Below are 16,282 nucleotides of genomic sequence, written 5' to 3'. Positions count from 1 at the left end.
AAAGGAGAGGTGAAATAAAGAGAAGGAATGTGGAGTGTAGAACAGGATGAAAGAAAAAGACAACAGGAAGAGGACATCAAAAAGGAGAAAAGAAGAGAGGGGAGTTGTATGCACACTCTGCAAACGACTGTAATAATCTTCATGCAAAATAAGTCTTGTGAGGTATCATTTGAAAACTAACAACTCACAGATCGCGCACATTCTATATACTGTATACACATACTTAATATTGTATTAAGAGTTGTGACTATATGCTGGAATTATTGTGTGTAAAACAGGTATGGCAGGGGGAGTAGTAAACAAAAGAATGTGTATTTACTACTGATGTGTCAATTAAGGTAAACAGGACCCTCAAGACAGCAGGGAGGAAAAAAAAGATGGCAGGAAACAGTCTAATTTGCATTAGAGTTAACAAGTTGAGGAAGAAAGAGGATGGAATGTCTTTCATCACTAGAATCCATGGCACTTCCCTCACGACTTCAATAAACTTTACTTTGGAAAGGTAACCTTCAAAAGAATCCATTGCCAAGGTTCACTGGTCTGTAAAGACAGGGGTTTAAACCACAAGGTAATAAGCAACTGAATCCATTTTTATAATACAGTAATATTGTACGCCTACAGTGAGTTCTGATAGTGTTCTCATAGCTAATGGCAGATATTGGTGATTAACAGCATAGTGAAAAGTACGTACTAACACTACATGAAGAGGTCTCAGAGGTAGCCATGTTAGTCTGTAACTTAAAAACCAAAAAACACCATGAGTGGTCCTGTAGTACCTTGGGGTATGTCTACACTACCACCCTAGTTCGAACTAGGGTGGTAATGTAGGCAACCGGAGTTGCAAATGAAGCCCGGGATTTGAATTTCCCGGGCTTCATTTGCATATTGCCGGGCACCGCCATTTTTAAATGTCCGCTAGTGCGGACTCCGTGCTGCGCGGCTACACGCGGCACGGAGTCCGCACTAGCGGACATTTAAAAATGGCGGCGCCCGGCAATATGCAAATGAAGCCCGGGAAATTCAAATCCCGGGCTTCATTTGCAACTCCGGTTGCCTACATTACCACCCAAGTTCGAACTAGGGTGGTAGTGTAGACATACCCTTGGAGACTAACAAAAAAATATAAAAACAACGAATAGTCTAGCAGCACCTTAGGCTATGTCTACACTACAGGTTTTTTGCGCAAAAACATCTGTTTTTGCACAAAACCTGCGGAGCGTCCTCACCTCAAGCACATTTTTGCACAAGAAAATCTACAGTCAATTGATAGAACAGAGAGCTTTTTGCAGTGTAGGTATACCTCCTTCTACGAAGCATAACCCGTTTTTGCACAAGGATGCTCATCACAAAAAGCACAGGTGCTCTGATGGCCATTCACAGAATGGCCATCAGAACTTTCTTGCACAAGAGCGTCCATGCAGTGTGGACGCTCTCTTGCGCAAAAGCACATCACTTTTGCAATGTGCTTTTGAGGTATGGATGCACTTCTGTGCAAAAAGATTTTGCGGAAGACCTCTTGCACAAAAAGCTTCTTGATCAAAAACCCTGCAGTGTAGACAAAACCTTAGAGATGAGCAAAACATGTCGATGGTATCATGAGCTTTCGTGGGTAGAACCCATTTCCTCAGATAAGCTAGAGCTCATGAAACAAAGTCACTGAGCTATGAGAGATACAAGCAGAGACAGAAGCTGTCTTTGGCATCCATTACTAGACAGATGAGAAAAGAGAGCTCAGGCAGGCTGAAAAAAAAAATGGATCTTTCTGCCAAGACAGGGTTAAAGTCTCTGGAAACTGAATGTAGGTAGAAATCATCTTCAACAAAGCCTGTATCTTGCTAGATGAAGTTTTCAACATGTATTTGTGCCCATTTCTAATATTATTTCTTTTACTTGGAATCACTTAGCCCAGTGGTCCCCAATGCGGTGCCCGTGGGCGCCATGGAGCCCGCCGGGGCATTTGTGTGTGCCTGCTGACAACCTGGGCCGGCCCCACGCGCACAACACGCAGCGGTGCTGGGTGCGCGGCGCTCGGGCGCGCGGTGCTCGAGTGGCGCCAGTGCCGGCCCCAGGCGTGTGGCTCAGGCGGCAGCACCAGCCCCGGGCCCACGGCACAAGGCGCTCGGGCTGCCCCGGCCCAGGGCACACGCCGGCGCCGGGTGCAAGGGCATTCCAGTCCCCTGGCGTCCCCCCGGACACGTGGCCCCGCCCCTGGGCACCCGGCGCATGAGTGGCCCCCACCTCCCAGGCGCCCGGGAACCTCTAAAGGTTGGGGATCACTGACTTAGCCTATGTTTTGGTGTTAATCTGGTTTTTGGTTTTTTTTCCAGAAACCAACTCAGTGGTACGTTTAAAGGGAAGGGTGTATTTACTTCACTTAAGTTAATAAGCTATAATGTGCTTTTGGGTCTTCAGAAGAATAAATGAACTTTATTATTTCTCTGGGGTGTCCAGGAAATACCCAGACATTACAGAGCACATGGTTTGGGGACAATCTGGGACCATAAGTGTGTTGGAGTCACATAAAGCTATAAGTTTAGGTTGCAATACGAGAGGCATAGCAGGCAAGTCACAGGAGGCGATGGTATTCCTTTACTCAGCACTGGCTAGGCCTCAGCTGCAGTATGGTGTCTAATTTTGGTGTCAATGTACAGAGAGGCTGTAAAGAAACTGGAAGGATCCAGAGGTAAGTGACAAAGATGATTCAAGGGATGGAACACAAGCCATGTGAGCAAAGGCTGAGGGAATTGTGTATGTATAAGTTTGGCAAAAAGGAAATTTGCGGGAGGGGGATAGGAGAGCAGTCTTCAGATCCTTGAAAGGCTGCTACAGAAAAAGTGGGGAACAGTTGTTCTCTTTTGCCACAGAAGGCAGGACACAAGGCCATGGGTTCAAACTACAACACAGCAGATTACATCTCAGGAAAGAATTTGCGGTGGCAAACGCTTACTGGTCTGGATTGCCCCTTAAGCCCCATCACAGGAGTGGAGAAGTCACAAATTTTAAGGCCAGATAGATTGTTAGATCATCTAGTCCAGTGGTTCCCAAACTTTTCCGCATCACACCCCCTTTTTGATTTTTGAGAAACCCTCACACACACACAAAACCAGCAAAACTTGTTGAGCAAACAAACAAACAAAGGGGACCTGGGGGGGTTTGCCTTGTGCTCTTCTCCCCCCCCCCCTCCAGTTTGGGAACCCATAATCTAGTCTGACCTCTTGTATATCACTCACCAGAGAATCTCACCCATCTCCTCCTGACAAAGGGAACAGCAAAACGTTTTACCTGATCTGTTTATCAGCCATTTAATGCAGACGTGATCCTGTTAAAAATCGATGTGTTCCTCCCAAATGTCCTTTAGCTTCTTTTTGTTTTCAGTCACTGCCTCTCACGTGGTTCTCCTGAGAAGGGGAGAAAGAGAGAAATACCAAGACAACAAAATTGAAAAAAGGAAACTTTAGATTCCCCCCAAAGTCCAAACTTTAGTAGGCAGGGTACACTGTGCACAAGTCCCCACCCCCGCCCTACGCAGGGGCAACCTGGTCTGCTAGGCCTTCACCAGTGCCTCCCCCACACACCCAACAACATGCTCGGACGACAGGCTGAAAGACTGCCTGCATCCATGCCCCAAATCCTAACCCTGCAGAAGTCACTGACTCCAATCCCAGAGACTCCTGTGGGCAGATCCCCCGGACATGGATTATTCAGAGAGGAAGGCGTGTTGGTCAGATTTTTAAAAATAAGAGTGACACCCAAAGACAAACATTTCCCAGTGACTTTCCCTCTGCCATGCACAGAAGGAACAGTCAAGAAGCTGCAAGGCTGTGAAATCCTCACACCCACCCACCCGCCACATGGTCTCAAGCTGGCTGCCAAGAGCACCATGCTCCAGCGCCTAAAGATGACAGCCAGATGCTGAAAGTGCCCAGCAGGGCTTAAAGGGACAGCAGCCTATTTTTCAGCTGTCTGCTCTTAGGAGCAAGAGGGGAAGGGGGTGGGAGAGGAGAAGGAGGGGGAGGATCAGACTTCCACACCATCTGTCTCCCAGGGAGGAGCGTGTTCTTTATTATGCTGCTCCTACAGAGAGAGAGAGAGAGAGAGAGAGTTACCAGGAAGCTGCTAGAACCCAGCCCATGAAGGAACTTAACCCCCAAAAGGTGAAAATTTTGGCATATTCACTATTTAGATTCCTTAAATATTATTCATTTCTTGCCACCTACTCCTCCTCCCTGAAAGCAGCTGGTCCCCGGCTTCCATCTGGTAACTCCCTGCTTCTCATCTACCCATTGGCTGCTTCCCTTTCAGTTGCCTGGGCAGCAGCAACCCCTAGGCTGGGAACAAACCAATTACTCTGTCTAGACAGTGAAGTGTGCCACTAGGCCACCCATCAGGAGTCCTTTCTGTGCACACACACATCCTCACAGTCCGGGAAGAGACTTTATAGGCTAGCATTGCATTTTCATTGCAGGGCAAAATGAATGACTTAGTGTCTGCGACAAGCAGGAATTCACTGGACCTGCATGGAGCCAGCCACAATGCAGACAGGTGCTGCCTACTATTCCACTCAGACACAGCTCTGCTAGCGCACCTCAGGCTTGAACTCCCTCCTGATACTCCAGCTGAGGGTCTCTGTCAGGCAGAGACTTTTAGCTTCAAGGACAGGGACAGACTTAGTAGGATTAGCTTCCCAGCCATCCACCCACCTCAATGAAGCTGAGTCTTCAAATCCATTTGCAGTGGAGATCATTTGGAGCTGTAACAGGCTAGTGTACTAACCCACTGGGGAATGGAGTTCTTTCTAGTATACTCAGGTCTCACCTCATTCACCAGCATCTCTTCTGAGGATCCTTTTCAGCCAACCAAATTAGCGAAGGACAGGGGAGAATGCACTAAAAATCCCGATAAACTAAGGCTTTGACTATAATTAAAACACTAAAAGCTTTATGTGAATAGTTGCAACTGCCTAGTGGACACCCTCCAGTTTAAGTGCATCTTATTTTCATTTAGTTTCAACTGATTCTCAGTCACTTTAAGCTAAACAGACATAAGCCACTCTAAAAACTAAACATAAGAGCGTATACACATCTAGGCATTGGCACTGGCTTAGTTTCACACCTTGTGTTCAACCGGCACAACTCCATGTAAGCAAACCTTAAATCATGAAAACTCACTAGTAACAACTACAGTAAATAGGGTGTTCCCTTTCACGGATACAGGAAGTCTGGCCAATTCCACACACAGTTCTCATACTCTGTCATCACAGAAGCATTAGGTACAGAAGATACTTTTCACAAATGGGTTTTTGCCGAAATAAATGGTCCTGCTGCTGCTGAGTACTAGTCAGCTGTTTCTCTCCACCCCAGAGGCAGCTGCATTTCATGTATAATAATAAAAAACAAACAAACAAACCCAAAAACCTATTATGTTAAGTATTTAGGTTTTGACTGATCAAGAGGGAAAATGGATGCTTGGGAGATTGCTCTGTTCTGGGAGATCAAGAACAAGAACTAAGATGGTTTTATAGCTAAGGCACTAGACTAGGAAACAGAAAACCTGAGTTCAGCTCACAGCTGTGCTATAGGATGTGTGTGTGTGATTTAGGGCAAGTTACTTAACCTCCATTCCTCATCTGTGAAATGAGAGATGTTATTTCCTGCTCCTCCCCACCCTAACCGGAGATGGTCAGCCTTTCAAAGCAGGTTTGGTCTCTTTATGTGCATGTCCAGCACTTAGCACAGTGGAGCCCTGCACCTCCAGAACTACCAGAGCCAACTGAGGAGTTACAGAAGAGCAAACACACCTGGAGATGTTGAGCATTAAGCTCTGACAGAAGGCTGGCTTCTCCCAGCAGTGTTTGGTAAGAGGTACAGCTGATGCCAATGTGCAAAGCCATCCCAACTGCCAATATAAATTCCACGAATGCACTTTGCTATATTCTCCAGGATCCGGTAATTCATTTTAAGGTATGAAATGAAGTTCCTTGTCTCCTGGCTGGGGAGATCTGAGTGCTGGGCCAGATTCCAGTTCCTGTGACAGCAGGATGCTAACTAGCTCCTGGGAGGAATGGGGAGTTCAGGCTAGGAGAAGGTGCCACTGGGAGAGGAGATCAGCCCAGGGAAATGCCCAGAAGGTTAAACACGCAACAGGGAAACAGAGGAGTAAAACAGAGAACTAAGATAAAACTGTCTGAAGTGCAGGACTCTTCCTAACCAACAATGCCAAAGCCAATCAAACGAAGCTACTGGAGCAGTGAGAGTACATGTCAAGGATCCAAACTGCTGGATTCGGAGTCAGGATTCATCTACACTGGAATCATTACAGAGTCACTGTAGTGCAGACACTGATGACAGGACAAGTTCTACTGTTGGCAAAGAGAATCCTTCTCCCCAAGAGGCAAAAGCTATATCAACAGAAGAATTCTTCTGGGTAACCCTATGGGTGTACATGGGGATGTAAGTCAGCTTCATTATGTTGCTCAGGGGTATGGATTTTTCACACCTGAGCAAAGTAGCTGGATCAATCCAACTTTCTGGTACCAATCAGCCCTAAATCCCTGCCCTGCAGCTGAACTGCGTCTGCAGCAAAACGGACAGTGCTAAGGAAGGTGCAAATGTCACCCTGGAAACTCCTCCATAGCCACTCCAAAATGTGACAGGCCTGTTGTGTGAGCCACACCAATGTGGAGACTGCTTTCCTGCAGTTTAGGTAACAAAGGGATTCTGCTCCAAGCAGTGCTATAGGTTGTGTTTGTGTGATTTAGGGCAAGTTACTTAACCTCCATTCCTCATCTGTGGCTGCGAGCAGGGATAGGAAATGAGGAACATCCCAGAACCCCTGAACCTGTAATAGAGACCATCTTTCTTGCCCCTCAAATGCGAGGGAGGAGTGTGTCATTCAGCAAACAGAGGTATTTTCTACAAGGTACTTCCCTTAAGCATGACTAGCTGACCAGCCCTAAATATAGCGGCAGTTCCTAGTTTTACAAGCCATGCCTTATTAAGTAGGAAGAACCGTATAGGGGATGAATTATGGGGTATTAATTTTCGCCTAGCGTGTTGTTAATGCAGCCAGGCATGGATTAGTGCCCCATTATTCACACACTGGGATCTCCCTTTTATGTTTATTAGAGCAACTGAGCAGATTAGTTTTAACATGACACACACATCCATCATGGTTGGAGGAAGTGCCGAAGTTCTAGTGCCATGGGACGCCATAAATTAACACTTAAGGATATATATATATATATTACACACACACACACACACACACACACACACACACACACACACACACACAGCATTGCAGCCAGTACTGCAGATTACAGATAATCACTCCATTTCATCTGCTTACTTGATAAATACCTGTACACGGTTATTGCTATCATCCATAGTAGCTATACTGACCCAGTGCTAGTCTGCATCCGTGGTTTTCAATCTTTGCCAAACCAGAACCACCTCAGGACAGCAGCTTCATCTCACCAAGCTGCCTCTCCAGCCAGCCAGCCCCACACCCCCTTAGCACTCTGGAAATGGCAAGTGGTCAGTCACGAGGCTCAGATGCTAGGACCCGAGCAATTCTGGAGTGCTGGGGTCCCTAGCAAATGCTTCTGCAACTGTAAACTCATCCCATTCCCACAACTTCCCTACAACTCAGCCGCTCTGATTTGTTAACCACGGATGCAGCTGTCCCAGGTCAAACTCCTAACATACAAACCCGAGTACACTGCACTGTGACAAGTCAGAGGGCACTGGTGTCAATCACAGCTACAGAAGGGATCTGCCGTGGTAAAGCTGCATGTCAGGCTCAAGCCCTAGTGTAGAATATGATCCTTGTCGAAACTATCCCTTCCCACACCTTCTCTCTGCTGTCATTCCCACTAATTCCAGCCAGGCCTGGGAGGGAAGCCATAGCTGCCCAGTGCATTGTTCTCCATTGAGGAAAGGCCCAGCTGCTTAATGCCAAGAATTAAACTGACCCAAGCTAAGGGGAGCCCCAGGGGACTAGAGTAACCCGTGCTGGCTGAGATCGCCGCTCTGCATTACAGCTACAAATGGCTCCCTTTGCCTTTCTGAGGGGGAGAGGGACCAAACCAATTTTAAAAAGACACTCCAACTTCCCTCCACTGTCTCCCCTGTCCAGACCCTCTTTAGAACAGGGCCTCAGCTTTACCCTGCCCTTCCAATGCCTACCTCACCAAAAGGGAATCACCACGCCTAAGCTACCTCAGACAGCTCCTCATCACAAATCCAGTCAGCTTCCAAAGCCACTGTGGCCCTCCATGCACAGAAGTTAATATTTTCTTCTGATTCCATCGCTCTCCCTTCACATGTACACACACGTGCACATACTTACTTGGATCTCTGATCTACTGCCCACGACAGTTCTCCTGGCCTCAGATTTTTCCCTGTTCTGTGAGCAAACAGTTTTCTTCAGGGACTGCAGCCTTAGTATCTCCGACCCTTTGGTGCAAGCATATCCCTGTGCACCTGACTGGTTATTAACCTTTGCTTCCCTTCACTTTATCACGTGAAGAAGGAAAGTGCTTTATCACTGAATCACAGTCCACTCCGTGTGTGCATATGTAAGCGTAAATGCTCTTTGTGCAAACAGACCACTGCATGGAGAGAGCGGAGGGTGTGAGAGGGGGAGGGAGATCAGGAATGGCTGGGATTTGCAGGACCCTCAAGCACTTCTGATGACCTTACTAGGTTATGAGATCTTTGACGCTTGTGTAGTGTGTCCCCTGTTCAAAGCAAACTGTAGCTGACTGATCCTCACTGAAGCCCTCAAAGACACTTTAATAAGTATCACTGTCCCCTTAGACAAAATGAGGAGGCAGGCATGTGACATTATCGGATTAAAATATAACCATGTAGATAATTGTTGCTACTGTGATACAATTGCAACAAATCTTAAAGTGTCTCAAGTAGGGTGTCAATAGGAAAAAAAGTTATGATTTGCTGAATAGAATTATGCTATTGTATGCATGTGTCATTTTTGTATCTGAAGTTATGTCTTAGCTCAGTACCTGTATTTCAAATATGCTGGCTCTTGTGGTATCTTCCACAAGGTATTTAGCCTGCACAGTTCAAGGTAAGTGGCCCATCATAAAAGACACTTACCTCATCACAGAAGACACCCATGTACACTGAACAGAGTGACTAAGTGAAATCAGACATAGACATAGGACTTTCTCATGTGACTCCATGCTCCATCTTTATAAAGTTTTGGACTAGCTGTGCTGTGCTTTGTTTGAAACAATGGATTGCCCTCCACATGGTAGAAGCTATAAAAAGGTGGTGGAAATATCTACATTTTGCCTCGGTCTTGCTCCAGCCTCCGGACGAACACTAAAGGGAGCATTCGAACCAAAGAACTAAAAACCTTCTGATGATTTGGAAGCAACCAGAAACTTGACTGCTACAAGCTTGTAGCAGTTTACTCCATCACTGCTACACGCCTTGAACCAAGAGTTAAAACTGACTTAAGGAATAAAAATACATATCACAATTGCCTCTTTTTTATAAATAAAACTTTAGATTTTAGATACAAGAGGATTGGTAGCAGCTGGGTTATTGGGTAAGAGCTGAGTGATATATTGCCCTGGGTGTGTGGCTTATCCTTTAGGATCAGAAGAACCCTTTGTTTGAGGAAGCTGGTTTTAAATAACCACTCATTAAAGTTCAGTGATTTTGATGGTGATACAAGGACTGGAATGCCAAAATAAACTATTTCTCTGACTTCAAGCCAGTGTTGCTTTGGTCAGAGACAGGCCTTCAGTCTCTAGGGCCACTAGGCCAGCATGTCAAACAAGCACTAAATCAGACACATTCACCCTCCCACAAACACGCGTATGTACACACCTCTAATGCCATTTATCCCAACAATGTTGGCCAAGGTACTGATTTAATTCACAAAATTCCTGGGGGCTGGAGGCATTTGACTCTCCACTGGATGCTTCTCAATCCACCCTAAGCCTTAGAAAGCAGTTATCATAGAAGACTTCTATTATAAGTAGTCAGGATGTGAGATCCAATTTAATTAGATAACGGGTTAAACATTAAAGTATAACCAGTTCACTGATTAAATCAGGGAAGGGGAGGGAGGAGGCACAGGCAGAGGCTGCTCTAGCCCAGTTGCTTCTGGTCCCATGCTGGGCTGCTCAGGCTTACCCAATAACCAATTAATCAGTTATTAATTCACATCCCTATCCAGCACTGTATCCATTTGTGTATTTTACTTACCAAAACTCTTGTTTCCAACAACAGTGAGCCCACGGACACCCTGTCAAGCTTTGCTCACTACAGTAGTAAGCAACACACACAGTTGCTGCCATGACATTTTAGGCTTGTAAATGAACTGAAAAAGTTTCCAGAGAGAAATCTTCTAGCCTCCTGCCATATCATAGACCACTGTGTATTGGTGCTGAGAAGTCTCCCCTGGGTGAATCAGGCACTGCTCTCTCAGGATACAGGCGGTCCCCGGGTTACATACAAGATAGGGACTGTAGGTTTGTTCTTAAGTTGAATTTGTACGTAAGTCGGAACTGGCGTCCAGATTCAGCCGCTGCTGAAACTGACCAGCGGCTGACTACAGGAAGCCCGAGGCAGAGTTGCTCTGCCCCGGGCTTCCTGGAATCAGCCACTGATCAGTTTCAACAGCGGCTGAATCTGGACGCCTGGGACAGAGCAGCTGGGGCGCTGCAGGGTAGGTCCCCGTAGGGCCGCACCCCAGCTGCTCTACCCCAGGTGTCCCCAAGTCAGCTGCTGCTGAAACTGATCAGCGGCTGATTCCAGGAAGCCCGGGACAGAGCAACTCTGTCCCGGGGTTCCTGGAATCAGCCGCTGATCAGTTTCAGCAGTGGCTGACTTGGGGACACCTGGGGCAGAGCAGCTGGGGTGCTGCCGGGTTGGTCCAGTAGTGCCGAGGAGCGGCGCTGCGGGACCAACCTGACAGCGCCCCAGCTGCTCTACCATAGGCGTCAGCGAGAAAAGCCTGGTTTTCTGGGGGGAGGGCACTAGCTGTGCCCCCCCCCCCCCCCAGCAGACCAGGGAGACGCGGGCAGTGGGACCACCGAGACACGCAGCGGTCCCGCCGCCCGCATCCTCTGCGGCTTTGCTCCGCGTCTCCCTGGTCTGCTGGGGCCCCCCCCCCCCAAGCAGACCAGGGAGACGCGGAGCGGCTTTTCTCTCCTCGGAGGACGTGGGCAGCGGGACTGCGGCGCGTCTGGGCAGTCCCGCTGCCCGCGTCCTCCGGGGCGAGAAAAGCCCCGTTCGTAAGTATGGATCCGACATAAGTCGGATCCGCGTAACCCGGGGACTGCCTGTACTTGAAAAAGAAAAGAAATGAAATGACTTCAAATTTCCTTCCTGCGCTCCATCTGACTTTCAGACTGGAGGTTCTTTGGAGCAGGGAGTGTGAGGAATTGCATACAGCACTGGGCATCTCACAGGTGCTTAAATGCCCAAGCCCCCATAATTGCTTGACACTGTTGTCCCCTTGCATGCCAGAGCCACCCCAAACAGGGTATTTATAAAATACTGCCACAGTTGCACCTCTGAATTTATCCCCTCTCATCACAAGCACAAAGGCTCTGGGGCTGGGCATCGCTGCACAGACTGTGCCTTTAAGAAGCAGAGAACAAATCTCCCCCCCCCCCTTTTACTCCCCGCTTTGCTCTTGGGTAGAGCCAGACCAAAGTCCCTGAAGGTAGACGCAAGTGGGAGGGCGTCAGGCCAAGCAGCTTTCTGATTGGCTGCTGGGAAGGGGGGGGCAGCACAGCCACTAGAAGGCCTCTGCCCAACCAAACGGCAGGGATGCTGCTTAGTCACAGTCCACACCACAGGCTCCCTAGCCCTGCAAGGGCGGCAGCATTCCTGTCATACCCTGCCCTCAAACCAGGCCTGCAGCCTCCAGGCAGCTTAGCTCTCATCCCCTTTGCAAGGTATAAAAGGGGTGATCTTGGGCTGTCTACCTGGGCGGGCAGAGGAGGGGGGGCTGTGAGGAGAGGCTGCCCTATAGTCTCAAGCCACAAATGGCCTCAGAGCAGTTTTGCAAAATCTCCAGCAAATCTTCAGGTCACACTTTGCCCAGGTCTCACTTTGCTCCCCCCAAGCTCTCCAACCATTGTTAGCTCTGTGATCCTCAGCCTTCCCCAGGCCACGACCCCATGATACTATCGAAATGCCTCAGGGGACCCACCCACCAAGTATGGTCACATGCTCCAGTAGTGGAGAGAGGGTCACAACCCCCAGGCTGAGAACCTGTGGGTTATAAAGGCACCCACCTCTGCAGTCTCAGATGTCTGAGCACTTAAAGCTAGTGGCTAGAGCACAGGATTGGCAGCTGGAACAGCTGAATTCTAATTCTAGCACTGCCACTGACTCACTGTGACTCCTGAGCAAGTCCCTTCATCTCCCTACTCTGGGTTTTAAAGACTGAGCTGCAATTCACTGAGCAGCCTCAAACAAAAACCCCTCCACACACACACACACACACCCACCCCACCCCCATTAAGGTGCCTCAAGCTGGGCCCTCAAAAACTGAGGCACCTCAAAAAATCAGTCACTTTTAAAAATCCTAGTTTCTGTGCCTCCATTTCCCTAGCTGTAAAATGGGAATAAGAGTGCTTTCCCTCATAGGGGTGCTGGGAGATTTAATTCACAGACATTTATAATGCATCGAGACCCCGGATGAAATGTGCTATGAGGGTAATGAAGACAGAATCATTTCTCCTGGAAGTGGTACTCTGTTAATAAACTAAGGATTTCATCTGCCGTCCTTTATTCTGCCCAGAACACTGTAGGCAGCTGTCAGAAGACCTAGTGAGGGTAAAAGGGCTGTGATAGTGGCTAGCATCAGGAACATTCTTCCTTCTTCTGCATGTCCCAAGGATCCAATGGCTGGAAAAATGCCTCCATAGCCCATTCAATGGATGTGCTGCAAATTCTCCCACAATTCCAACCCCTTACCTCAGGAGTTATAATCTTCTTCTTCCAAAGAAAATCAAAAAAGCTCTTTCCCTCGCTGACATTTCTGCAGCAAGCACAGCAAACAGATTCCCATGACAACTTCTGCTGCTTGCATTATTTGTACTGCAAATGTCCCCTCTGTGGAAGGCTCTCTATAAAAAGGACCCCCAAAATGTCAGAGAGCTTACAATCCAACTACGCTCTGCAGTGAAAGAGGGAGATTGGGCTGACCTGAAGTAAGACCCTGATTGCTAACAGTTGCTTTGCCCCCTCTGCAAGGTAGAAAACTAGATCTGCTGTCAACTCAAGCTGCCAATCACATCGACAGACTCGCAGACTGAAGGATAGAAAGGCCCGAACAGCAGGTCTAACCCAACCTGAAATGAACGCCAGCTATGCCTGAGAACCTTGTCTGCACTGGGAAACTGCAATTGTCCAACCAATTAATCAGAAGGCAGAAATTAGTGTGCATGCATTCACACCAGGGTATAATTAGTACAATAAACCCTCCATTCGTGGTGGATGCATTCCTAGTACCACCGTGAATGACTAAATCTGTTAACACTGGGGGGCAGTGGCTCCCAGCCCCATCAGTGAGTGCAGGAGGCCCTGAACCCTGTTGCCATCCAACAACAGGCCTCCCCTCCCCACCCCCCCACAAACCAGTGCCTGGGGTGCAATGGGGGAGGGGGAGGGATGAGAGAGACCTGTGAATAAGCAAAATCATGAACAGCGATCCTGCAAATTGCAAGAGTCTCCTGCATTACAGTACCCCTTAGTAGCCCCAACTGAGATCAGAGCTGAATTGTGCTAGGTGCGGCACAAACCCACAGCAAGACAGTGTTCTTGTCCTAAAGAGCTTACACTCCACATAACAAAAAGGTGGAGAAAAGGCATCCAGAGAGGACACAAATCACATAGCTGAAAAAACAGAACAGAAAATGAAGTTTCTATGAGAACTCCTAGAATCCCCCAGTCAACCCTGGCTCCTCTAATTTAGCAGTGCAAATCCCCAGTTTGTTATTATCAACACTTAGGTCATCAACAACACCACAGCTACTCCAATTACTGTCTCAGGGCTAGTCACTAGTATAGCCAAGGTCTAGGACACCAAGAAAAATATAGAAATCGGGGGTGTCAAGCTGTAAGAATTTTAATGGAGGCAGTTTTCAAAAGGAAGTACAAGAGAGACTGGTCTTGCTGAACCGCAGATCAGAATTGTGCTACCTAACAGGGAGACATTTTAAATGCTCTTATAAATCAAAGCATCTTTGCTCAGACGAGTGAGACTTGACAGGTATAAAAATATCCACAGTAGCTTTCAAAAAAAGAAACATCATTAGAATTGTGAAGAATCTTGCAGAAGCTGTGCCAGTTCCCTGTAAAGCCCAAATTACAGGAGAGGCAGTTTGATCCAATAGTAAGACAACAGCCCATGTCTCTGGAGACCTGGTTTTAGTCTTTGCCCCGCCAATGATTTGCTATGTGACTTTGGGCAAGTCACTTTACCTCTCTGTGCTTCTTTTTCTCCTCTCACACTGTGCCTGGTCTACTGAGGCTGTAAGCCAGGGGTGGGCAAAAGGGCTTCCACGGGCCAGATGTGGCCCACCAAGCAAGTGGATCCAGCCCGCAGAGGCCCTGCTGCTCCCCTGCCCCCAGGCCAATTAGGGCTTGGGGGAGCGCCCGAAGCCTTCTCCGCTCTGCCCCCCGCCCTGTGAGTAGCCCACGGCACTTCAGAGTGTCACATGCTCCTCGCAGAGCAGGGGGTGGCTTTGGGTGTTCCCGCACCCCTGATTGGGCTGAGGATGGGGGAGCATGCCAAGCCTCTTCCAGGGCATGGGTGCCTAGTGGGAAGAGGGGCAAAGGAGCTCCCCCATCCCCAGACCAATCATGGTCTGGAGGTGGGGTAGCCCCCGCCCCTTCCAGGGTTGCCTGGGGCTTAAACATTTTTTGAAGTGGCCCCCAGGCAAAAATTATTGGCCACCCCTGCTGTAAGCTCTTCAGAGCACAGAAGGTCCCCTACTATAGCTTTGTACAGCACCTAGGACATGGGGACCCTGGTCTAGGTGCCTCTGATGTACTGTACACATCATAATTCTTAGAGCTATAGACACAAGGGTTGTGCCATTCGTGCACAAGGGCAATTCCATTATTGATCCACATAATTACATGAAAGCTAGAAATTACACACATGGCCCCAAGGTTACAGGGTCAACAGGATGTCGCACATGTGACTCCTCTTGCAAAATCCTCAGTCACGCTTTGGTGCAAGGTCAGAGCTGTCACACACCACTAGAGGTCGAAGTCCCGCATTTTGTTTTAAACCAACCTTAAAGCAATTATGAACAGTAAGCGTAACATATTGCTTTTCCATTGCTGGGCAATGATGGGGATTTTAAGATATAAATATTTTATTGGGACGAGACACACACAAAAAATTTAAAGAGCAGCCACAATTTATATAGGTCCTATATTATTTTGTGCCCGATGATCCAGCAGAAGTTAAACTAACCAATTCTATTTCCAGTGTTGTCCCATACTAGACCTAGACAAAAGAGAACCTTTGCAGCTTGAGGTTTATGGCAGGCTGGGAAAGTAAAAGGGGTTGATGAATGGAGAAACTGAAGTTTGCTAAATGTCAAGACCAAGCTGGTAAGAAGCAGCATTTATTTTGCAGTATTCTGAGAGGGTCTGAATGCCAAATGGACAGACAGACACACCAGTTGATGAGTCGTTGGCACAGATGTACAGTGAGTGGCTCAGGCCATTTATTCAGATTCTTGTGGGTACCAAAAGAGAGACAAGGGGCTACTGGAAGGGGTACACAAAGAGCAAGGGCTTGCGATCCAGAAAACATTTCCTCAATGGTTTAATTCAATCAAGATGTGAAAGCAAGTCATTAAAAACCCCAAGAAGCCTGCTGTAAAAAGAGGGTCTCACACCAGTTCATTACTTTCTGGGAACACGCTGCAACGAGCCCTGCCACTCAGCTCAGCTCTCTAGGAGTGAAAGGCCCCATTCATCCCCCAGGACTGAGAAAATAAAGATCCTGGTGCAGAGCCAGCTGCCAAGCTCCAAAACCAGGGCTTCAGCGGCCCCATCAAGGAGAATAAGTTTCATGTCTGGCAGGGATCCCTGCATCAGCTCATCAGGAAGAGTGCCCATGGCCCTCAGAATGGCTTCTCAGGGCTACGTGCTCTCAAGGGTGCTTCCATAGAGATGCACCAGCCTTTGACCTCCGTAGCCTTGGCTTTAGCTACAAAATGACCACAACTAGCAGCCCAGATGCAAGAGATTAGACTATCCAGTGAGTT

The 16,282-nt window shown here is 47.9% G+C and overlaps 1 protein-coding gene across 7 annotated transcripts in view; it reads right to left on the bottom strand.

The window, feature by feature from the left end:
- Positions 1-16,282, bottom strand: part of SLC25A22 (solute carrier family 25 member 22) — a 93,739-nt gene that overhangs the window by 51,147 nt on the left and 26,310 nt on the right. For 3 of the 7 annotated variants that reach the window (XM_006114865.4, XM_075928251.1, XM_075928250.1), the window contains exon 2: positions 3,283-3,398. In XM_006114865.4, the coding sequence (XP_006114927.1) occupies positions 3,283-3,302 (20 nt within the window). In that variant the 5' untranslated portion in view covers positions 3,303-3,398. Of the gene's footprint in view, positions 1-3,282; positions 3,405-7,400; positions 7,678-8,349; positions 9,180-16,282 lie in introns of those variants that run through there. The other 4 variants (XR_012903685.1, XM_006114864.4, XM_006114867.4 and 1 more) reach the window with 3 other exon arrangements.

The sequence above is a fragment of the Pelodiscus sinensis genome, chromosome 4, assembly GCF_049634645.1.
Source record: "Pelodiscus sinensis isolate JC-2024 chromosome 4, ASM4963464v1, whole genome shotgun sequence".
Taxonomy (NCBI): Eukaryota; Metazoa; Chordata; order Testudines; family Trionychidae; genus Pelodiscus; species Pelodiscus sinensis.
This window is presented reverse-complemented; position numbering and strand designations above follow the sequence as displayed.